The sequence below is a fragment of the Mastigoproctus giganteus genome, chromosome 1 (genome assembly GCF_048544385.1).
Source record: "Mastigoproctus giganteus isolate SK-2022 chromosome 1, ASM4854438v1, whole genome shotgun sequence".
Lineage (NCBI taxonomy): Eukaryota > Metazoa > Arthropoda > Arachnida > Uropygi > Thelyphonidae > Mastigoproctus > Mastigoproctus giganteus.
The window spans coordinates 254931601-254956722 of NC_143575.1; the positions used below are offsets into that span (position 1 = coordinate 254931601).

Here is a 25122-nt window from a genome sequence, read left to right on the forward strand (position 1 = left end):
GTTGTTGATGGGTGGGGTTTATTTACTCTCCTAAGCAAAATCTGAAAATATCACTACTACATAATGGAAACAAAAAGCTGACACTTTCCATATTTCGTGCAGTAGCTATTCTAAAATCCTGAATGTGGTAACTACAAATAGCATATTTATGGTGATCTAAAAGTTAGCAGCACCCTTCTTTTGGCTTTAATAAGGTTTTATCAAATTAATAAACTATTTTGAAGCAGTGGAAGATTAAATATGTTTGAAGATTCATTTTCTTCATTCACGCCTGCTGTTTAATTTAGGAGAATTGAGCTATGAATAAGGAGAGCGTTTTTCATCAAGATATGAGAACAGAACAGCGTTACGAAGGCAGGGGATATACATCCATGATGGGATTTTCTGCTGAGAAGAAGAAAAAAAGAAGTACTTTTTCTGCAGAAAAAGTACTTCTTTTTTTTTTTTTTTTTTTTAAACATCACTCTGCTTGAGTATATTGGAATTTTAAGCACAGTTGTTGATTTTTCATCTATCTCAATAAAAATTAAAAATGCTCTAATGTAGATTCTATGGATTATAGCCAAAAGTTGATATTATTTTTTGATTTTTGGCTATCACTTAGATAAGATTTTTGATCAAAAGATTTAATCAAAAATCTTATTAGCATTAGCTAATGCTAATGCTAATAAGATTTTTTATTTTATTTATTTATTTTTTTTCCCCTTATTTCTTCAGTCTTTGTTCTGATATGCTGAATTGATATCAATGCATATCAATTCTGGAAACAAAATTGTCTCTCACATAACGATTTTCAGTTAGCCCAATCATGGCTGTATAATGTGTATGTTAAACATAAGCTATTTTAATGGAAATCAGTTTTAGTCTATTGGGGGTGGGGAAATCATCATTCAAATCTGTTATATCCATTTGGTATACAGGTGACTTATCAACATATGGTCATGCTTATCAACCATTCTGATTTGCTGTTTTTTTTTTTCGTGATATCCTTATTTCTTATGCTGAATAGGGTTAAAAATCTCACCGTTGGTCAGACCATTCATTCACCTGTCCACTTTCCCCTTTGTCTGGCTATGGGACTATTACTTCATTTTTTCTTCATATATCTGTTTAGCTGAGATCACTTCTCATTTCAAGATGCCTGTACCATCATAAATTTGCTTCACTTACCTTTGTTTTTTGATATTTGTTACTCAGACTTTATTCTTTAAAACTGCATCATAAACAGCTAATTTTATCTTTTGATTAATTTCTCTCTTTTTTTTTTTTTTTTTTGTTTCAAATGAATTTAACCTGACTTCCCTTCACTTCATGCTTTAATTATTCATTGTTTATTTTCATGTTTCATTTTAATTTTCATTAAAAATTGTTAAATACAAAATTACTAACTTGCTCCAAATTTCATAACTTTTGTTTTCGTTTTACAAATTTTCATGCCATATTCTCTGTAATCTTTATTTTATTCATAGATTTTGATTTTGCAAGCTACTATCAAACAACACATTATATACAAAGGATTTTCATATGAAAACCACAAAAATTAATTAAATTTGTATTTCATAAACAACAAGGAAACTTTGCATGTCAGCCTTTGATGTAGTCCCCAATTACATTTGACACACCTTCTCCAGCACTGCAGTATTGCCTGGATTCCTCAAGAAAAGGTTTGTGGTTGGTGTTGAAGCCCTTCATGCACCACTGTATTGACCTCTTCATCTGACAGAAGCAGTGCCCTCCTGGCACTTCTTTTAGTAGCCAAAAAAGTGAAAATCATGTCCAAATCTGGTGAAAATGGTGTAATACTTCAGACTTCATCTGTAACTGATTTACTGCAGAATGGGCAGTGTAAGGATGGACAATATTATGATAAAGGCACATCACTGTATGTGTCATTTGTCACTGTTTCGCTTCTATCCAGTTAATGTTCCTGAATTGCTTCTTTATGATCCCAGAATACAGTAAATAATACTCTCAGCTGATGCTTGAGTGTGGACTTTCTTCGATGAAGGGTGAACTTGTATAGCACCACTCTGAACTTGCATGTTTGCTTTTTGGCATGTAATAGTACACCTAGAATTTAACTCCATGTAAGGGAATGAATTCTAGGTATTACATGCCATGTATCATGGGCTGGGTGCTCTGAGGTGTTTCTTTCATTTATGTAAAACGCTGAGAATCCATCTCTCACACACACACATACACACACTTTGAAAGTAAAACTCCTTACTAACAGTATTGTATGTTGTACTAACATTGAACACCATGGCAATTCCTTCAATAGCAATATTACAGTTTCCTCATATAAGTTCTTCCACTGCCGCTATGACTTCTCATTTCACAAAACCAGAAGTCATAGTGGCAGTGGAAGAATCTTTACCATGGTTGAGACAACACTTTCAATACTCTTCTTAAACTTATTCACCCACTTGCAGACTTGCTGTTGACTCATGCTTGTTTCTCCATACTGAGCCAACATTCTGCAATAAATTTCAACAGTTGTTTTAATTCCTTCTGTATTCACAAAAAAATGGATTACAGATCACATCTCTATCTTGATGCATGGCTGCAAAAGTGCTGCCATCTTGAAAATTGACAGTTTCCAAATAGCACCAGCAGATGTGGCTACTCAATGTTGCCAACAGATTTCAATCAATCAGTATTTTTACATATTATGCATTTTACATTGATTTTGTGGTTTTCATTTGAATGACCTTTTTATAACAGCAAACTTAGATGTTGTCTTTGATGTAGAAATATAAAGTTTAATATTGAAATTTGCCGATGATACAAAGGTGGGAAAGGTGTTTAATGACAGTAATCAGGGTTTGCTACTCCAAAAAAGACCTGAGTAATTTAAGCAGATAGGCTGGAAAATGACAATTGTGGTTTGACATTGATAAATGCAAGTACTTCATCTGAGTAGCAACAATCCCAGAAGAGCTTACCATTTGGGTAGTACTAACTCAAGGAAGTAGAGGATGAAAGAGACCTATGGATAATTGTGCAATCCAACAATATAGAGAAATTTTTTCAGCAAAAGATTTAGGGGCACAAGTGGGTAATCTTTTTTGAAGAAAGATTTCACTTTGTAAATTGCTTGCATCTGAAAACTAGGCACCTGCAAGGAAGCTTGATTGAAGTGTTTAAGGGTATTGAATTTGTCAAATAAACTAAATGCTGGTAACATCTATACTCTTTCTCACGCACAGGACAAATTTAAATTGGCAAAGGGAGGTTGCAGGATAGATGTGCTCTCAGTCAGTGACAAATTTATTGTTGGAATAAATTTCTCCTTAGTGTTTGTGAATTTTTTTTTTTTTTTTTTTTTCTTCCATTGGCTGATATTGTATAGGTTAGCTCCCTTGCATCATTTGGTCACTACTATACTCATACCATTTGCATACCAATGTTATCTGCATACTTTATTAAACGGCTCATAAAGACTATGAAAAGAAGTGATCATTAAGGTGCCTAACCTCTAGTTTAACCTTAAATCACTTTCCAGTGAATGTTTCTTCAATCTTCGCTACAGATTTGCCTTTTTTTATGCAAACTTTTTATTCCCCTTAAGGTGATTATCCTTTTTGCCATATTTTTTCAGGTAATTAGTATTGGCAAAAGTGATGCTAGGAAGCAAAGCTTATACACTGAAAGGGCAGATTTCATGGGATACTTGGTACCTGGGCAACACTACACTGTCACTCCTCTCTCTAGTGGACAAACCCACCTCTTGGAAGGTATATAGGTACACTGCATTCACATAGATGGTAATTCAATGTCAGTATGGATAAACATCATGAGTTAACAGACTTTGAAAGATGGATGATGGTGGGTGCCCGATGCATGGGTCACTCTATTGCAGTGTCCCCGTTCAGCAGTATCAAGAGTGTATCGGGAATATGCCATTTCCAGAATAACATCTCATCGTGGACAGCGCTGTGTGCAGAGAAATGTGGTTGATGAACGTGGCCGTTGACATCTGTTTGCATTGTTTCAGTCAGCTGGAGAGCGATACCACAAATTACTGCCAACTTCAACAAGGGAGGTGCCAGAAATGTCTCCACCAAGACCATCAGGCAATGATTAGCCGCAGCAGGTTGTGGGAGCCACTAACCCACCAGAGTCCCATTGCTAACACCATGACACAGGACTCTATGCCTCAACTGGGTGAAAGAACATCCCACTGGACCTTGGATGATTGGAGACAGGTCTGATGAGTCCCATTTCCAGTTATTTCGAGCGGGTGGGAGGGTGCATATCTGTCGGAAACCACACGAAGCTATGCACCCGTCATGTCAACAAGGAATTGTTCAGGCAGGCGAGCAGTCGGTACGTCTGGAGCGAAACTGGGTGAAAGAACATCCCACTGGACCTTGGATGATTGGAGACAGGTCTGATGAGTCCCATTTCCAGTTATTTCGAGCGGGTGGGAGGGTGCATATCTGTCGGAAACCACACGAAGCTATGCACCCGTCATGTCAACAAGGAATTGTTCAGGCAGGCGAGCAGTCGGTATGTCTGGAGCGTGTTCAACTTGCACATGTTGGAACCTCTGGTACTTGACCAACGCATCTCTGAACAGGCCAGGTTATGTGTCCATCCGTAGACCATCTGCATCCCCTTCATGGTCATTGTGCACCCACAGGGCAATGGACTCTTCCAGCAGGACAATGCACATCCCCACAGAGCCGTGGTGACTAGAACATGGTTTGAAGAGCATTCCTCAGATTTTACCACCATGGAATGGCCTTCCTGTTCACCGGACATGAACCCTGTGGAGCATCTTTGGGATGCTGTGGAATGGTCCATTCGAGCTTTGGATCCTCCCCCCCCAGGAATGCAACAGAATTATGGACAGCAGTGCAGCAAGGACAGATGGAAATACCTGTGGAATTCTTTCATGAACTAGTCGACTCATTGCCTCACTGTATAACTTGTGGCTTATTGAACATCTATTTCATGTATCATTCTCTGCCTTCTCATCATATAAAAGGCAGTGAAATTATTTTTGTATATTAGGCAACCTGTACTGTTGTTTGATGTTTTCTCTTCTTTTCATCTTAAAATAGGAAGGCAATGCATTCAAAACATTGGATATTAAACATATTCATTTTATGTCACTATGTGCAGTTTTAATTTAATTTGCACATTTATTATGTAAAAGATTGTTTTAATCCCTAAGTAAATTCTTTCTTTGTTTTTCTTTCTTTCCTTTTTCTAGGTCTAGACAAAATTGAAGCACTACAGAATCATGAAAATGAAGACATTTATAAATTGGCTTATGAAATCATTGATCAGTACTTTTCTGATGATGTAAGTATCTATTTAATCAGATAATAATAGATGCTTAAAATTGCAGGCAGATATAAAATTAGTCACAAAATTTGTATTTTAACTGTATTTGTATGATTATTTTTTTCTTCCCCCCCCCCAAAAAAAAAATTTTGTATCCTTCAGAATAGGCTTTATATTATATGTAAAGAAAATCTTAGTCACAAAATTATCAATGAAACAGGCACTTTTTTGGTACTTAACAATATATTTTTATAGTACTGTTGCACAAGTATCTAAATGAAGTGTAAAGTCTTTCTGCATGCCTTGTAAAGATCAACTGGTAATACTTACAATTTAAAAACTGCCAAAAAACTTGTTCATTCATTGACAGATAACACAGCACCATTCATTAGTGTTTTAAATTAACAAATAAAAAGTGTTATTGTTGGGCCATCTCAATGCCAAGATTTTGTTAGAAACAGCAACAGTTTGAGCTCAGGCCAGTTCACGTAGGCTAAATAGTTACACAAACTATCTACCTAACATGGATTTGAGTTGAAAGATGTGACAATTAATTTGTGATAATAAGCCACCCACCCACTTAATTGGTATTCTTAATTGCTAGATGCCAGTATCTGACTTGAAATCCCATCAAAATATGATGGACATTTTGTTGTATTACCATTGTGATGAGGAAAACTGCTGTGCTCTCAGAAACTAAAAAAAAGTGTAACCTTTTGTACTGGAATTGGCACCAAACAGAACATGTACAACTATATCAGTTACCAGAGTTCTGGTCCGACATCCCTCCACTCGGAGATATAAATATAAACATTATTTCAGAAATAACAAATAAAAAAACTGGAAAAGTCATGTCAAAGATAATTATTTTTGTTCCTTCACAGCTCTGAAAGGGTATTTAGAGCAGAGGATCTGAACATTATCTTGGACATTATTTGATGAAACTTATGTTTCTGATATGTTTCTGGACTTGTTTATTAGCAACACTGAACAGAGTAGGCAAAACAAATGAAAAAGATTGGGTGAAAATCATAAAAAATTTGTTTTTTTTTTTTCCTTTTCTTTTCTATCAGTAGATTCTTACTTTGTCAGCTAAGGGAGCTTGTTTACTCTGACAATATATAAGATCACTTCATGAGAGAAGTGGGAAAGAAAGCATCAAATTCAGATGTGCAAAATAATGTTCTTTCAAAAGAAATTGCTTCAAAAACTGAAAGTAGTGAAAATTATGGAGGATTATTTGAGGAATTACTATTTAAAAATTAAATTTAAATAAAAAAAAACACAAACACACACACACACACACACACAGTAGAAGCTCCCTTAACCAATTTTTCCTCTTTAAAATATACTGTTTGATACCCATGGCACACTGCAGTGTGCTGTAGGCATCAGACAGTGTGAACTAAGTGAAACAAAAGAAAAAGATTGGGAAAAAATCATAAACAATCTAGGAAGGATTTTGCACTTGATTTATTTCACAGGGGTCATTAAGTTCTCTCTACTTTAAAGAAACCAAAAATAGAAATAGTAGACAGTGCATTGTGACTGTGGTTTATTTTTTTTTTTTTTTTTTTTTTTTTTATGAAAACCCCAAACATGACAGGTATTAGAACTAGGACTTACAATACCGGTCAAAATCTTAATACCGGTATTCCAAAAACAAACGTTTTTCTCAGTAAATTTTGATGACAATTAGGTGCAATAAAGTAAGGAAAAAACAAGTACTGTGATTACTTGAATTCAAGTTTTAAATAAACATTTATTGCAATAATAAATATTCTGAAAAAAATCATTAAAAATACAGTTATTCTAAAAACAAAAAAAAATACATGTTGTTACTGCAAAGTTTAGTTATGTTTAAGCATCCACATTACCTGTCTGATCAATAGTATGATCAATAAAATGGATCTAATTTTGTTACATACAGTAACAAAATTGTTACTGTATGTAACAAAAATGCCCTTTCGGATTCTATTCTGGTACTATTGTAACTATTGTACTGAGATAATCGTAGATGATCTGTCCGTATTTTCTAGGCTTTGAACTTAAAAATAGTTAAAAGTATTTCATTAATTTCCGACTCAAGTTCATCTTTTAAAATCTCATTGGAGTCAGGCAATTTCTTATTTTGGAAAGAATTTGTGGAACACTGATGTTCTGTTCCATGTTGGTCTTCCATGGTTGAATTATATTCATTTTCTGAAGGAGAAAGACATTTTATTCAGCAAAGTATAATTTTCACTATAGTACCTTACTGAGTCTGGGAGAGAGCATAGAGTCCATGCTCTCTCCCAGCATAGCATGGGGATAAGGAATAAAGAGAGCAAAGAGTGTAGTTAAGGAATTCTTCACATATATAAATGCAAAGAAGAGAAGGACAAATCAGATCGGATGCATATGTAATTGTGTGGGATTGTATTAGATACCCCAACTGATGTTCCATATGAACTCGACAGTTACTTTGCATCTATATTTACAGAAGAAAACCCTTCACGTCAATGAGAAATTATGGGAGTGAAGTTGAAAAAAATGTGATTAAGGATGTTTGAAATTTCACATGTTGATTTAATGAGAAAACTGTCATGCCCACAGGCGAGTAAGGCTCCTGTGGTTGATGGCATATACCCTATAATCTTAAAGGAGGCGGAAAGTGAGTGCATTGAACCATTAAGGCTAGTTATGAGAGCACCACTGGACTCAGGAGAGATTCTGTTGTAATGGTGTAAATTGGAACAAAGGCGGTTCTAGGAGTGTAACGGGAAATTACTGACCGGCCAGTAGTAGGGAAAATCATGGAAGCAAGGATCATTTAGGTGGAAATGGAATTCTGTAGGATACACAGCATGGTTTTGTAAAGGGAAAACCATGTTTAATTAATCTGGTTAGCCATTTTGACAGGTCACTCGTGAGCTGGATTTAGAGAATAATTTCGACATTGTTTATTTAGATATCAGCAAAGCATTTGACTCAGTCCCACATGAGTGGTTACTTTATAAGTTGGAGCAGGCTGGAATCGTAGTGAAAATCCTTAGATGGATAGCACGATGGCTTGGGAGCACCAGGCAGGGTGTTGTGATAAATGATTATTCCTCAGATTGGGTTAATATAAGAAGTGGGGTTCCCCAAGGATCAGTATTGGGACCACTGTTGTTTTTGATTATCTTAAATGACATCTATGAAGGGATATAGGGTGTGATGTCTAAACTCTCAGTTGATGTAAAGATCAGTAGAGTAGTTAATGATCGCCGCCAAGCAGAGCTTCTTCAGAGTGACCTAGATAGACTTCCTGGATGGTCAGAAAAGTGGCAGCTATGTGCTTTAATTCAGCAAAATGCAAAGTCTTACACCTGGGGAACAGCAACCCCAAAAATAACTTATACACTTGGTGGAGTTGAACTAAAGTCAATAGTAGAGGAACGGGATTTGGGAGTTATGATACGGTCAGACATGAAGTTGTCCGAGAATTCTGGACAGGTTGCAATGTTGCATGGTGTCCTATCGATGATTTATCGAACATTTGCTAGTAGAGATAAGGACATCATAATCACATAAATGTGATTTTATAACCTTTATGTGATTAAATTAAACTTTTTTTTTTTTTTTTTTAATTAGTACCGAAAAATCGGTATTTTTGTATCAATACCTATAGTACTTAGTACCATGCTCGGGTTGGAGGTTGAGAAGATGAGAGAAGATATTTGTTGACATTAGACTTGAACTTCTGTAGACTGTAATTTTCGGGAAATACATATGAAGGAAGATTGAAGAAAGTTGAATGATGAGAAAGATGAAAAGTTGGTTCTGTGAGTTTGAAGTTTGGACAGTAAATGGATGTTGGTTGATGGCGGAACATGTTCGGACTGTTTTGAAAGAGAGAGAGAGAGAGAGAGAGAGTTGGAATTATAGAAGCCAATTCAGAAAAACAGTGCCCATGGAAGTATCTGTAGAAAAGGCATGCAGCAGAAACAGTATGTCTATGAAACAGCGAGTGGAAAAACTGAGTTAGAGATCAGTCATTAATTAACCTTAACTGCTGTCTTCTGAATGGAATTTAGAAGCCTGAGAGAGGTTTTGGGGGCACTGCCCCAGATGTGGGAACAATATTCCATGGTACGGCGGATTTCCAATTTGTACAGAGTCAACAGCTGTTTGGAAGAAAAGTAACGCCAAGAGCGAAAGAGAAAACCAAGTTTTTTTAGATGCAGAGGAAGCAATATTTGTAATGTGCTTGTGCCAAGACAGATAATCCCCAAAAGAGATATATCAACTTGCCTAGAAATCAGTGTCACCAAAGATAAGCATAAGAGCAGAAGAATCCTTTTTGCGAGATTAGTATTAGTAATGGCCGCACGGTGCAAGAAAGCCTATGGCTTATGCTGCATCGGCCAAAAAAAAATAAAATAAATAAATAATAATAATTAGTAAAAGAAAAGGAAATTAAACCTATCATGCTATGCGCTTCCCTGGCCCGAATGTTACTATCCAGATGACCCTTGAATTTCCCCAAACTGTCAGCCTCTACCACCCATGTAGGCAACTTATTCCATTAATTTATAACTCACTGGCTAAAATAAAACTTCCTGCAGTCCATGGTTTTGTAAAGGGAAAACCATGTTTGATTAATCTGGTTAGCCATTTTGACATTGTTTATTTAGATATCAGCAAAGCATTTGACTCAGTCCCACATGAGCGGATATAAGACAAGACTGGGTTTTAGAAGGATTGAAATCAATTAAGTTGTCTTTGCCCCACTGGATTGGCATTTTAAGGAATTGGTAGCAGATATTTGAGGAGTTGAAGTTGATTGAGCAGGCCAAGGTTTTTCTAAATAGAAAGTGGAATGCAATGTGCTATCATTGGCAAAACTATGGATAGGATTTCCAGTCAATGGAAGAAGGTCATTAATATACAAGAGGAAAAGAGTGGGGGAAAGAACTGAACCTTTTGGGACACCAGCATTAGTGGAGAAGTTAGAAGATAGAGAGCTATCTACCATCACCCTCAGTGAGCGATTAGAGAGAAAACTGGATAACCAATTACAAAAAACAGTTCGCAAACCATAAGATGGAAGCTTATTTAGAAGACCTTCATATGCCAGACACGATCGAAAGCCTTTCAGATGTCAAGGTCAAGGGCAACTGCTTGTTTCACCGAACTTTTCCATTGAATTTGCCATAAATGGGTAACAAGCCAGAATGTCACCAGTGGATCAACACTGACGGAATCCATACTGAAGAGTAGAAGTAATTGCAATGGAATGATAATTGGATGGGAGGGATTTGTCACCCTTTTTAGGAACTGGCTGGATATGAGCAAATTTCCAAGCAGAAGGAAAAACACCTTTGAAATAAGAAAGTGAAAAAGGCAGCAAAGAACAGGAGTAAGTTCAGGAGCACAGGTTTTGAGAACAAGTGGAGAAATACCATCAGGACCTGGAGCTTTCTTAGCATCAAGATTTACCACCAAATACGGAGGATGCGGAAAGGTCAGGGAATGACCACCGCACATTCCCAGAGCAATATGGCCTTAGTTGCTAATGCTCCTAAAAACCAAAATAACAAATAACAAGCATCAAGATTTGTCAAAATCCTTCTGACATTCTTTTGACAGAAGACCACAGGAGGCATGGAATGGAACGGGTTGGGAATGGTGAGAGGTGTTTTACCAAGATCATTAATACATGGGTTGGAAGAAAAATGGGATGCTAGTAGGTGAGCTTTATTCTTGCCTGAAGTGACAACAGAACCACCTGGTTTGGACAGGTGGGAGCAGAGATGGGCAAAATTTGTGGCCAATAGCTTTGGCAAGAGACCAGAATGCTCGGCTGCCATTAGAGCATGAAGCAAGTTTTCTGCTCTTAGCCTGTTCAAAATCTAGTTTGGACCGATTAATAACTGCTTTACAATTGTTGCGAGCTTTGGTGTAGGCAGAAAATGAAACTGAAGAATTGTAAACAAGCCAATTACAATATGCAACATTGTTCGCTTGCACATTTATTAGAAAACCAAGGTTCAGGTAAAGGACGAGATTTTAAAGTAGAGCTTGAGATAAAGGATTCCATCCCTACAAGAATAATTTCGCTGACACAATCAGAGGAAACGTTGACATCAGAAGTGTTGAGACAGTAATCTGACCAAGCAAAAGAAAAAAATAAATCTCGCTGGTCATTTTGCATTCTTGTAATGCCAAACAACACAAAGTTGGGAATAGCCATAAAGGCTCCATTGGAGAAGAGACAATCACCAAGTTGTGATCTGAGCTGCCTAAAGGACCACTCAATTTGACCATGTAATTAGAAGGGTTGTTTGTGAGAAAAAATCAAGTGTGTTGGCTGTATGGTTAGGATTGTCTGGTATTCTTGTAGGTAAATAAACAATCTGTGCAAGTTCATTTGTAATTGCAAAAACCTCAGCATCTTGAACTGGGTTAGTGTGACTAGAAAGTGGAAGCCAGCTGGAATCATGAACATTAAAATCACCAAGGAAAATTACCTCACTGTTAGGAAAGTTGGACTGCAGAAAGTCAAATTGCAAAGAGAGGAAGTCAAAGAGCTCCAAGTGATTAGTGGAGTTGGGAGAACAATAGAGACAACAAATGAATTTGAGAAAATGAGGTAGAAAGATTTTAATCCAGAGAAGATCGAAAAGAGGAGATTCCAAATTACCAAGTCGCTGACAGGGAATATCGGAACAGACATATGGACAAGTACCATCTTTGAGGTGAAAGGAATCATACAGTGAATAATTTGGGCCACTGAGATGAGCAGTGTTTGAATGAACCGGTAACTGAGATTCTGTCAGAAAAAGTACTTGGGGTTTTGCAGACTGCAAGTGGAAATGGACATCGTTGAGATTAGAACTAAGACCACATATATTTGTGAAATGGACTAGGAACCGTTTGGGAGGTTTATATATTTTCACTGATAAGCTTACTCTATTAGTTTGACAGTTTGTGGTGTATTCAATAGTAAAAAAAGTCAGGGTGGGGACATGCCGTTGAAGTAATGAAATTTTTGGATATGGCCTACACATGGTAAGAATATACCCAGATCCTTGACATAACGTTGTCTCAAATCCCCCCCCCCCCACATACACACTACTTGGACTCCTTCCAGTCATTATCTGGCAGAGTAGCAGTAGCAAGATTATACACTAGCTGATCCGGAAGACTCCTAAAGAGTTACTAATAGGTTCGGTCTGGTGTACTAACCAGTGGCTGGCTTCGAACACTGTTTTATAAGAGATCTGTCTGATCTCTCTCTCTCTCTCTCTCAAGTAAATTGCCAATGAAATATTTTACACAGTGCACAGATAAAGTAAGAAAGAGGGTAGAGAGACAATTTACACATAACATATCTTTATTCTCTGATATTTCTTAATTTGTAATTAAAAAAATGTTGAAAATTTCACCATCACGATAACAGCATGACAAAGCGTGTTCAAAAAACATGGTGCACAGCATTTTTATTGGAATAATGTTGAATCATCACCATTACACCTGTATATACTGAATCCATTCTATAAAAGTATGAAACATTTAACGCTCTGTGATAAAAAAAAAAAAAAGTAAGTTCCAATTTTGATATTGATGGGATAGGTAGAGAAGTAGACAGATGTATAGTGCAGGAAGGAGCAAATGGGCAAAATAATAAAAGGGGGAGGAGAAGGAAAAGAAAGAAAGAGAGAGGAAGTAGTGGGAAAGCAAAGTGAAAGAGAGAGAAAGAGAGAGAGAGAGATGGGAAGTGCTAGTTGAGAGAAAGTGATATATGCCCCAGAAAATTGCATGTATTTCCAAGTGTTTTTGTCCAATTTGTGGACTGACCTAACATGTCTCCTACTCCAGTGCATTTAGAGAAAACGTGGTGCACAGCATTTATATTGACTACTGGAACAAGTTGAAGAGAATTGCATCACAAACCAGAGGAATTCTCAGTAAAGGTTTTTTTTTTTTGTTTGTTTGTTTTTTTGTTTTTTTTTAACTTGCTTGTGATGAGCAAACTTAGCAAGGGTAGAGTTTCTCTCCCACATAATTCCAAACTAACTGTACCAAAAGCAATTATAGCAAAGTTATGAATTGCTGATATGAATTGAATGACTCAGCAGTGCTTCTTTATTTCAATGCTAACTTACCTCAGTACTTTTTACTGATATTAAATAAAAAAATAATAAAAATGAAGGTAAGATACCTATTAAGACATTGTATGTCGTATGAGGTGATCCTCATAAGTTGTGCAATGTCTTAATGGGTCTTATATTTATTTTTGCCTAATGATTTAGGTAAAAATATACACGATAGAGGCCTCCGTAGCTGAGTGGTTGGGAGTGCAGTAGCCCACGCTCTGAGTAGACCGGGGTTCAAGCACCTGACTGCTAAATACAATCGATCTGCCAATCCCCCACCCATATTATCCCATTCTCAATATGACTGATGATACTGAGAATGGATTTTAGAAAAATCACCTTATTGCCACTGTATCACAATATGTCCCCTCACTCTGCAATATAATTCTTTGTTTGTTTGTTTGGGGTTTTTTTTTTTTTTTTTTTTTTGAACCTAGCAATCCTCATAGGATGTACCGGGGGGGGGGGGGGCATAATTAAAGTATCCCTATTCAGAGCTCTCTGTAGCTCTAAGTATTACGCAGAATGCCATCAAAATTGAAGTCCCAAAATCTACCGATAGGGGATAATATTAGCATCAGTGGAGGCATGCAATGCAAGAAAGCAAGCTTATGCATAATTAAAGTATCCCTATTCAGAGCTCTCTGTAGCTCTAAGTATCACACAGAATGCCATCAAAATTGAAGTTCCAAAATCTGCCGATAGGGGATAATATTAGCATCAGTGGAGGCATGCAATGCAAGAAAGCAAGCTTATGCAGCATTAGCCCAAAATAACCACTCCAATTTCACCCCTCCATTCGTTCCAAATACCTGTCCAGCTCAGCCTTAAATTTATTTAGGCTATCAACTTCCACAACAAAAGATGGAAGTCTGCTCCACCAGTCAACTACCTGCTGGCTAAAGGCAAACTTTTGCACATCTATCCTACAACAGTCTTTCCTCAATTTGAATTTATGCTCTCTCAGGCAATTATTCTGAGCGAGAGGAAGAATCCCATCAGCATTGAGCATACTCAAACCATTCAAGGCTTTATACACCTCAATCAGATCACCTTGCAGGTGCCTAGTCTCCAGACACTGTAATCTGCAAAACTTAAGCCTTTCTTTGTAAGAGCAACCCTTTCCATTCACTAATCTTGTTGCCCTTCTCTGTACTCGTTTCAACAGCTCTACATCCTTCTTAAAATGAGGCCTCCAGACCTGTATACAATACTCAAGGCCTGACCATTGCCTTATACAAGGGGATAATTACCTCCTTATCCCTGCTAGAAATATTCCTGTATATCATTGACAAGACACCATGAGCTACCCTTGCAGACCATCTGCACTGCTCAGAAAACTTCATGTCTGCCTGCACAATTACCCCCAGGTCCTTTCCATTCTCTACCACTGTCGGTGTAATACTACAGAGTTCATACGATACTCTGGGGTTACTGTATCCCAGATAACCGGAATGGACTGTACTACATATGCTTCCCATATGTAGTACAGTCCATTCCGGTTATTTGGCACACATCGGAACTAGTGCATTTTGGCCCGGTTAAGTAGCTGCCCCAATTATCTGAAGTTTCACGTAAATAGTTAAAAATACAATGTACTCCTCTCTTTACAATTGGTTCACTGTACAATCAAATCACATTACGACAAACTCAACATAGTAAAGTACCCTTCACTATACGATGTGCAGTAAGCGCCGGTCATTGTGATCACATTTGTGAATTGAATTTTAATTCTGTTAAACAGCGATTCTTATTAGCGAAAATAGGAGGAATATTATCCACAAGCTATAAAAGCAAAGGTATATTAAGCACAAATTTACCCTTTATTACCTTACCAATTAAAAAATTAAATGATACGTGAAAATCGGAAGTATATACATGATGATCGGAATAATTAATACGTATTGTAATATGTACATATGAACTAGTTGACATTTCTGTTCACTTACATTTGTGGGTAGGGATTAAAATTTAAAACAGTAAAAAGGTAAGCAATCAATAACAAAGAACACGGCACACACAATTTGCAAGTAACACAATACGCGCAAGTGAAAACGGAGTAACGAGTTACAAAGCTTTTAAAAACGGGAATGAAAACTGAAAATTAATTTTTTTATATGATTGAGAATTTCATGGGAGTGTAAACACATTTTGCCATAATAACCCTCAGAATTCCAGCTGTCAGTATTATCGCAAATTCAGTAAGATCGAGTTTACTGTCCGTTTGTGATAGATTTCACTAACAGAAAAGCCCAATAAACAGGTGACTGCTAATTGTTTTTATTGTTTTATGGTAGTGACTTCCAGAATTTCGACCGAACCACATGGTACTGTCGGAGACAATTGTAGGGTAATCTCAAGTGCTGCGGTCTCCTGCCCCAATTAAACGACATGCTGTCTCAATTAAGTGAAGTAAACTCTGGCTATTTTCTCGATTGGTTTCTGTTTTTTGAGATTTGCCCCAAATAAACAGCTGCCCCAATTAACTGGTGGCCCAAATAACCAGAATCCACTGTACTTTACATTTGTCAATGTTAAAATATGGTGCTGTACAGGAGGAAAGACATGACAAAGTACCAACAAATGAATAAGACAAACCTTAATGAAATTACAGATTTTTATTTGTGCTCTGCAATAAAACAGAAAGAAACTAAATTGCACTAAAGTTTTAAATCCAAACTAAAAAATAAGACACCTAAGAGAGCAGAAAATTTGCATAAATCTGAGTTAATTTAATTTTCCTAGCAGCAGAGAGCTATAAGCCACAACACAAACATCACAAGCATATTGTGTAAGTTTACTGTTAACAATGCATCTCACTCTGCCTGATCATGCTTTACTTGCGAAGTTCTTCTGCGTTAATGGATGCAATGCAGCAGCCACTCTGCGTGAATTTAGACGCTGTAAAAACTTACGTCAAGGTCCTTTATCAGTTGTGACAATTAGAAGGATGATTAACAAATTTTAGGAAAGTGGGTCCTTTGTTGTTCCTGAAAGAGGAAGGAAGCCTGTTTCACCTCAGGTAGCAATCAATGGATACAGCTGCTGGAACTAGTAGCAGCGCACAGGGAGTAGAGAGGCAATTGGATGTCCCGTATTCCACTGTAGAAAATTCTTCTGAAACTAATCCACTATTATCCATACAAGATCAGTCACCAGCAGCTGCAAAAAGATGATCCTGAAAAACAAATGGCAGTTGCTCTCACATTTTTGGCCAGAATGGAAGTGGACGATGCCTAGCCATGGAACATTCTTTGGGGAGATGAGACCCATTTTTATCTCGATGGGACTGTCAACACTCAAAACTGCTGAAAATGGGCTTCAGAAGCACCGCATGCTATTCAGCAAATCCCGTTGTACTCACTGAAAATCACCATCTGGCGTTGTGTAACTTCAAATTTCATCCTAGTACCATACTTTTTCAAGGAATTGCAGTCACCTGTTCCATTACAGCACAAAGCATCGCATGCTGAGCATTTTGATTATTCCTCAATTGCAGCAAAGAGGATGCCTGGATGAGACAATTTTTATGCAAGATAGTGCTCCTCATATCGCACGACCAGTATATAAGCTTCTCCGGCATCACTTTACTGCAGAAAGAGTCAGTCGTTGCTTGCCTGACCTTACACCGTGTGATTTTTGGCTGTGGGGTCACCTCAAGGCTAATGTCTATCAAAGAAGTGTCCCTAACCTGGCTGTTTTAAAGGACAACATAATGCAGCATGTACAGAACATTACTCCAGAGATGTTGCATTCTGCAGTCGAGCACACTGTGCATTGAATGCAATTTCTGGTTCAGAACAATGGTAATCACATTGAAAACCATCTCTACCATCAGCGACATCATCGGCAATAAATTGTGAATTTGGAGCTGTGAAACCATTTCCTCTGGCAGGGTTTTTTTTTTTTTTTTTTTTTGCAAAGAGCACAAATAAAATTTGTAATTTCATTAAGGTTTGTCTTAGTTATTTATTTATTGGTAGTTTATCATGTCTTTCCTCTTGTACAGTGCCATATTATCCTCTATCAATAGATTTTAGAACTAATTTTTTTTTCGTGGGATCCTTCTTCCCATGCCTTGAATAGTTTTCTTACTAATTTTGGTGGCATTCCACTTATTACTTACAGCTACAAGAGCTCTGAATAGGGATACTTTAATTATGGCCACCCTGTACTTGTATTAATGGGTAATGCCTTATATTCATTTTTATAATTTTTTTATCTTATTCCTCTCCCATTTAAACTCAGCAAAAAATACTAAAATAAGTTACTAATAAAGAAGCATTGCTGAACCATTTCATTTAAACTGACTGTGTGCAATACAGAAATTGATGCAATGTGTGATTACCAATAGCTTTAATTGCCTTGTTGCTTAATTTAGAGCCCAGTCCTACTCTAGTGCATATATCACACTACACCCATACTCTGTTACGTCTGTATGTCTAAACAGTACTTTAAAAGACCACAAGTTACTTTGTGTATGTTTTTTTGATGGATAATAAATTTGTTATCAAAACTTATTTATTTTATGTATTAACAGTTATCATATTTGGATATTTCATTTGTGAATTTCCTAATGTTACTTTTTATTTTGAAGCAGGTAGATGAAGATCCCAATCTAATGCCTCAATCATCTGATCATAGTTACCAGTTTGATCCTAATGCTCCCATACCCAGTGATGGATTTAAATTTTAAAATTTGATGCAAAAATAGTTTGTGATTTCAGCTTCAAGAAAGGGGAGGCAGGTCAATGTGTATAGTGTTTCATCAGCCAGCTTTGGTTGAGATGTAGGAACATTGGCAAACTCTAAATGGAAAATGACATCCAGTTGCTTGTACCAGCTACTTCCATGTGTTCGCTGCTTGCAGTATTAAGACTGCTTGCCTGTCACTTAGACAACTGCTGTGCAGATAATTTCAGGCATATACAAGAACAAGATATTTCATCTGTGTTCTACACCAAAGACTTCAGCCCTTTTCTCACCTGTGTGAAAGAAAAAGAAAATGAATATTACTGTAGCAGCATTGGCAGAGATCTCACACTTCCTAAATAGTCTGCATTTTTCTGAGGATGCCAACAAGTGTTGAGATTTTGAATTGTGTAATTTAGCTCTTTCAGCTCATGACTTCCCCTGTTCACATGTGCAGCTGTTTCATTTGTTTTTGCATAAGAGGTGTGGTTTTTTCTTTTCCTTTTTTTAAACTAAAATTAAACCACTTTATCTGCATTTTGGAATTAACTTTCCTTAATATGATAATATTACACGTGAATAAAAAATTTAAGTTATCTTATTCATTTAAAAAATGTCACTTTTGCTACTTCATTTTTGCTTAAATTTTTGCAAGATGATGCTTATAATTAAATTAATTGTAAACAATATAACTGATTAATGTAAATATTGAATTGTATAAATGGCATTGCTGTGCTTCTTCTCAAAATGACTTATAGGATTGATCAGTAATCGTATAAACTACTTTTTTAAGGGGAGAAAAAAAAAAGCTCTTTTGAAGTTAATTGTTCTTAATTGTGTGCATTACAATCTTTATTGATTCTGATATTTGAATTTTGAATATATATATATTTATATATATATATATATATATATATATATATATACATATATGACACTAATGCCATTCAGTTATTAGAATAAAAAATATTTGTATTGAACACTCAATTAGACTAGCTAGTGAATGTATATATACATAAGGTGTCCTGCATTGTGAATTACCTTTTGAATGCTACAGATGTTCCCATGAGGATGGGGGGAAGGAATTTATTTCTTCTAAATACTCATTCCTATGCACCAGTAGATTGTTACAGATCTTTTAAGTTCATTTCTTAGAGAACAACATGTGCATTTAATGTTGTAATCCAGAGGAAACTAACTTTTAAGTCCTGTTATATCTCATGAAGTTTCCATTTAGGGTTAAAAATTTATCCAGTTTTTAGTATTATGAACTGAGAACACTGGCTTTTAAGATGCTAATACATGTAGTTTTAAATGATAAATATGTGGATTTTTCATATTTTTAAATCAAATTATAAGTCCTTCAGAAATTTTCAATCTTGTATTTATTTCACTGAAATTTATTTTATATTTGATAGTGCTCTTAATTTTCATTCTTGAAGGAAAGTTGCCATTCTCTTCTCTCTCTCTCTCTCTTTTTTTTTTTTTTTTTGTTAATCTGTAAATAGTCACCATGAAATGAAACCACCTAAAAAAAATAATAAATTTCATCATTCCCAAATTCATACTTCACTAAATGGAACTACTTGCTCACAAGAGGTTTACAATGTCTGCGCCATATTTCAGGACAGTGCTCTGTATTATCAGGGATATATCATTTCATGGTGGCACAGTGCCTAATTTTAATTGCTGCCTTCAGAAAGAGATGATTACACTTCTTGCCTTAGCCTTGTCCAAGTACTGAGTGTTTCAATCCCATTCAGGAAAGTCATTTGATAGATGTTAATTGAATGGAACTCTAGCTGGGATGTCATGTGGCCATGTATTATATCATTTTACAAACTGAATGTAAATAATGAAGTAACAGTTGAGAAGCAATTTTGAATAATTGTAGTTCATTTTCCTTTGAGTACCAAGTCTTGGATGATGTATGAAGATAACTACTACGATGCTTATGATTATTTGATAAACTTCTGTCTTGGAACTACAAGGAAATGGGCTGTATATTCTCCACTGCTCAGCGCATAGCAGATATGCTCCTGTAAAAAAAATCAATTTTTATACTGACTTTGTAGCAGAGTGTTCAATAACACTTTGAGGACAAAGGATGTTTACTGTTATAAAACTGAAGTCTTGGTGTAAGGCTAATAAAATTTTGAATCATTAACCAGTGTATTTTCATAAATTAATTTTCAGTATGAAATGCACAAATTTAGTAATTTGAAAAATAATATTGAGAAAGTTTTGAACTAAAATATTATTAGTACTTCCTACAAAAATGCTAAGCAAATTTTCAAATGCTTGTAGCTTAACCAGGCAGATACTTCTTTTATTATTCATTTTATAGATATCTTAAACATGCATGTTTTTTTAATATTTAGATCTCAATACGACATACATCATACTTTCCATTTTATTGTTTAAATTTCAGCTTATTCACATTGGGTATAAATACAGCTTGCAGTTTGGGAATAAACAAATTTTAGAAGTATAATTATATATATAGGGCATCTGAAAAAAATATATATATACAGCTAGGCCTCGCATAACGCGAGTTCGATTAACGCGATATTCAGTTAACGCCATTTGAAAAATGATACCACTTTTCACTTTACACGATGCAAATTTCCAGTTAACACGATCTCTCTTTTTTATGCAATAGTTGAAAAAGATTTGAATCGCACATTAAGCTTACCACGAGTCATACGGTCAATAAACAAACGTTTGCCTGCTGCCTGCCTCGGTGTGTTCCATCAACCATCGGAAAAAGAAGTGTTTGTCTCCTGCTAATAAAGTCAATGCAGACTTGCGTTTAAAAATTCAAATTTTTAAATGGGCCAGATGAAAATGTTACTGCGAAGGAGATAACGGTAAAAGAATTAGATGAAATCTTTCGTATCGCATAGAACCTCAAACAAAAGGTTTGATGTTCTCTGCGATATTTATTTCGCCAGGGCCCAGAGAAGATTGTTGTCGGCTATCGGAAATTGATTGATGAAAAGAGAAAGTCAACACTGTTCAAATATTTCCGCAACAGTAATTTCTTCATTGTGATTTTATGTCAGAGGTTCCCAAAGTTTCTCGGTTCACGGCGCCTTTAATGTCTCAGTAATTTTTTCAAGGCGCACCCAGACCAAAAGAAATACTTAACAGTTTTGTTTAGTAGTTGGGTCCAAACAACTTAATAAGAAATTCTGAAACTGTGAACTACCTCGAGCTAGTAGTTCGCGCAGTGTCCGACAGATGTCTAGTATCGCTGTTTCCCTTGAAAATTTAAAATATTCCGCGGCGCACAGTTTAAAAACCGCTGTTTTATGCAATAAACATTTAATTCCATAATTATTTTCATTATCTTTTACATTATATACAGTTAAAAAGTTATTTAAAAGGTATTTTTTAAATTCTTTATGGACATTTCAGAAGGTCAAGGACCAATTATAATTTTTCCTATTGGTTATGATATTCAATTAAGGCGTTTCCGTTTTGCACGATACACTCGCCAGACAAATTAATTGAGTTAATCGAGGCCCGTCTGTACACATTTCATGCTAGAATATTTTATTTGTAAATTAAGAAACATTTATGGAATGTAGTAAAACAACAGTTTTATTGTATAATTCTTTCTCAGATGTTCATCTGCATTATCTAGAAATTGCCGGCAGAATTGAACTAAATGACAAACTTGAGAAAGTGTTTATACTGGAATAGATGCAAGAATTTACATCTATTCCAGGATTACAACTGTTTTCACTTCTCTACTATCTTTGGATAACCCACACATTCTCAGATTTCCAGTACCTATTCAAAACTAACTGCTTGAATGTCAAGCAAGTCTGTACCTCTTTATGGTATGCTCCAAGTAGTTGAAAACACATACAGTCAGTCAAATTGACCCCATCTGTTAACCTTATAATGCCATTTGGAAAATGCACGTTTAGTGCTATATTAACAAAAAAATATCAATTTTTTTTATTTGCACATGAAATGTTCTATTCATATGTGTGTTTACATTTTTTGAGATATAGATATATACAAAAATCTGACATTCTAATGATTTAACTTCCCGTAATTTTTTTTTTTTTTTTTTTTTTTTTTTCCACCATATTTCCATAAATGAATTTTTACATCTAGTATTACATGTGAAGTCACCAAGATAGAAGTGTAAAAATTTTTCAGCCAGAGTGATTAAGGATCAGACTACCATCTGTTATTGTGGAAGTGGGTAATTCAAATTAATTTAAGGCAGAATTAAACAAATTACTGGATGGGTGTTTTTGTTGTTTTTTTTTTTCCATTACTGTATAAGTTTTGTTTCCTTGCATCATTTTAACCTCTACTAATACTAAATTACTCAAGTTAGTAATAAAAAAATATATTTTTTTTTTATCAACTCTTAAGAGTTTTAAAGAACCATCACATCAGTTTTATACTCCATTATGACCTATGTTGAAGCTGTTCTTCACACCATAAGCTTTGTCACTTAAGTTTTTACTTGCTTAGCTATAAGGTAATGAAAAGCATTGGACGAATTCACACCCTCCCACTGGCCAATATGGAAAAAACAGTATGCATGTTTCCTGCAATTTAGTAAATGACCATTATTTTATTTTCTTAATAGTCAAAAGATAATATAGAAATAAACAGGATATATATGACTAGAATAAATTGTTGGGTATGAAGCTTGAGCATCCCAAGAAGTAGAACTTATATCCTCTGAAACCAAGAATTTGGGAGAAGCTCAGTCAACCTATGTTGATGCCAACCATTTTCTTCAGCTTCACATGATGCCTCTTTTTACTGCTTGGTTTTGACTCTGATTTGGCAGATGTAAGCTTTATACACAAGCATGGAATGCTTTCTTCAAGGCACTTAGTCAATGTGAAGAACTATGACCAGAACTTATTCACTTTCACCTAAATTCCAGTTTTAAAAAAGTACATATCTATTATCTGGAATTCCTTGGAGCTACAACTTTTGTTGTTGTTGTCGTTGTTAGTTTTTTTTTTCTGGTACTATATGAGCTTCCTTGGAATTGGATAGATTCTAATCTCTTCCTTTCATCATTTTGCCAATATCAGTACTAACCGAGAAAGAACAAAGTGCAGTGATTGTGGGGTTTTTTTTTTTTTTTTTTTTTGATTATTTACACCATTGGTTGCTTCTCAAGAGTAGACCTGATTATATAACTTGATGGAATTGATACAAGGATTAGGAGAAATTAGGACAATAAAAGCAGCACTAAATCCGCTAAGAAATAAGCATAAGGGATGCTTTGAAAAGTAATGAAGTTACATTTGAATCTAAGGTACCCTGTAGCTTGGGAACAGTTTACTATTCGAAGTCACTTCCTTCACATGATATATGCTTTTCACAGTGCTTCACCCACTTATCAGATGTATGCATAGTGTGGCATTAATGTCAGTATTTGAGGTCAAGTGCCACCAGTGGTTTCCCACATCTGTGCCTTGTGTACTCTGTGATGGGATGCAGTACCACTGCAAAAGGCATTGTTTTGTTGTCTTCGGCAGCAGGGCATAATTGGGAATCTACATTGCACCAAAACTACGACTGAGGTGAGCCAGGCTACCCATTTTTCTCTGGGCTACTCTCTGCGAGTTGCCTGAGCCTCTAAGATGGAGACCAAGTGGGAGAGAAGGATGAGAAAAGCATCCTCTGACAGGGAAAAGAGGCAGGAGGGAAGAAGTAGGGATTTGCCCTGGCCTTGGGAGTTCACCCAGACCAGGGAAATACTGAAAATTTGTGGTGCACTGCAAGATATCCTGTATCAGTTTATATTTCTCCTGAAATCTCAGGAGAGGGAGCAGCAAAACGCAATGATCCCACATCCACAGGTTAGATATCAGGCAACTCCTGGCCCACATTAATGTGCAGGTGTCAAACACATGCAGGAGGGAATTTTTTGACCTGTTGCATAGGGTAGTGGCAGTGGCTTGTTTCATTTTCACAGCCTTGTCTGGTTTAAGTGTTGCCGATAAATTGCATGGGAAAAGATAAACACTGCAGGTGAGTGTTCTATAGGTTTTCCAAAGATGGCTGTATGTAACTATGCATTGTTTTTAAGCAAAAACCACAATTTCATAAAAGGTTTGTTTTTTTTTTTTTTTGTGCTTTTCCGAATTGTGTGCTGAAAATAAGTTTTAAGTTTGTATCCACTATCCTTTATAGTTTGCTTCTCAGGTACCTGGCATCAAGAATCATTCAGAGTCAAAAAAAAATATCAGCATGACTTTCCAGGTGAAAGTACGAGATACAAAATCTCTGAAAAAGACAAGTTTCTGTTTCCAAAGACTGCTGCTTTGATTTGTGGTGAACAAGTTTTTTTTTCCTCCCCTTACTTTCCACACTGACCACCACAAAACAAAAGCAGAAATGTACACTAAAGAATATTCACATTTAAAGTCAGAGGTCCTAACATAGTAATAATCCTGAAACATGATTATGACCTCTCTTTCCCCTAAGAGATTAAGAAAAAGACAGCAGTCAGAAACCTTCATTGTGTGAGCAAGTTCTCTCTCTTTTCTCTCCCCATTCTTTGCTCAGAGATGCCCTGAAAATGCAGCAGATCAAAAAGTTTCACACAACTTCAATCAGATTTCTCATTAGTTGGTTGTGGAGTAGAGATCTGCAACTATCAAGTGTGCAACAACTGGGAAGCAAGTTGGTGAACATGAACCAGCATCCCTGTGGCATGATTTTGTCACAAATCCAGGCTAGTCTGAAAACTAAAGGCAGGAGGTGCTATACAGGTGATCACTTGTATAGCACCCTCGCTAACAGAGAGAAAGAATATTTTTATTTATAAAACAATGATGAGACCACATTTTGAGAATTATAGTATTGATGTAAATTGAAATGTTACATTCAGATTAGAGGGTCACAAAAAACAGCTTCTATAGCAGGTTCAAGAAGAATAACTAGACTGGGAGTGCTAAGGTTTGCCCCTATGAGGAGCATCTTGTGGACTTAGAAAGCTTAGGTGTTCAAGACTTCG

General features: G+C 36.1%; 1 protein-coding gene across 2 annotated transcripts in view; it reads left to right on the plus strand.

Annotated features, from left to right (window-relative positions):
- Kap-alpha3 (karyopherin alpha3) overlaps positions 1-18613 on the plus strand; it is a 173166-nt gene extending 154553 nt beyond the window's left edge. The window contains exons 12-13 of one of the 2 annotated variants that reach the window (XM_090376955.1): positions 5222-5313; positions 18016-18613. In XM_090376955.1, the coding sequence (XP_090233081.1) occupies positions 5222-5313; positions 18016-18114 (191 nt within the window). In that variant the 3' untranslated portion in view covers positions 18115-18613. The remainder of the gene's footprint in view (positions 1-5221; positions 5314-18015) is intronic. The other variant, XM_090376962.1, reaches the window with a different exon arrangement.
- Positions 18614-25122: the final 6509 nt, after the last annotated feature.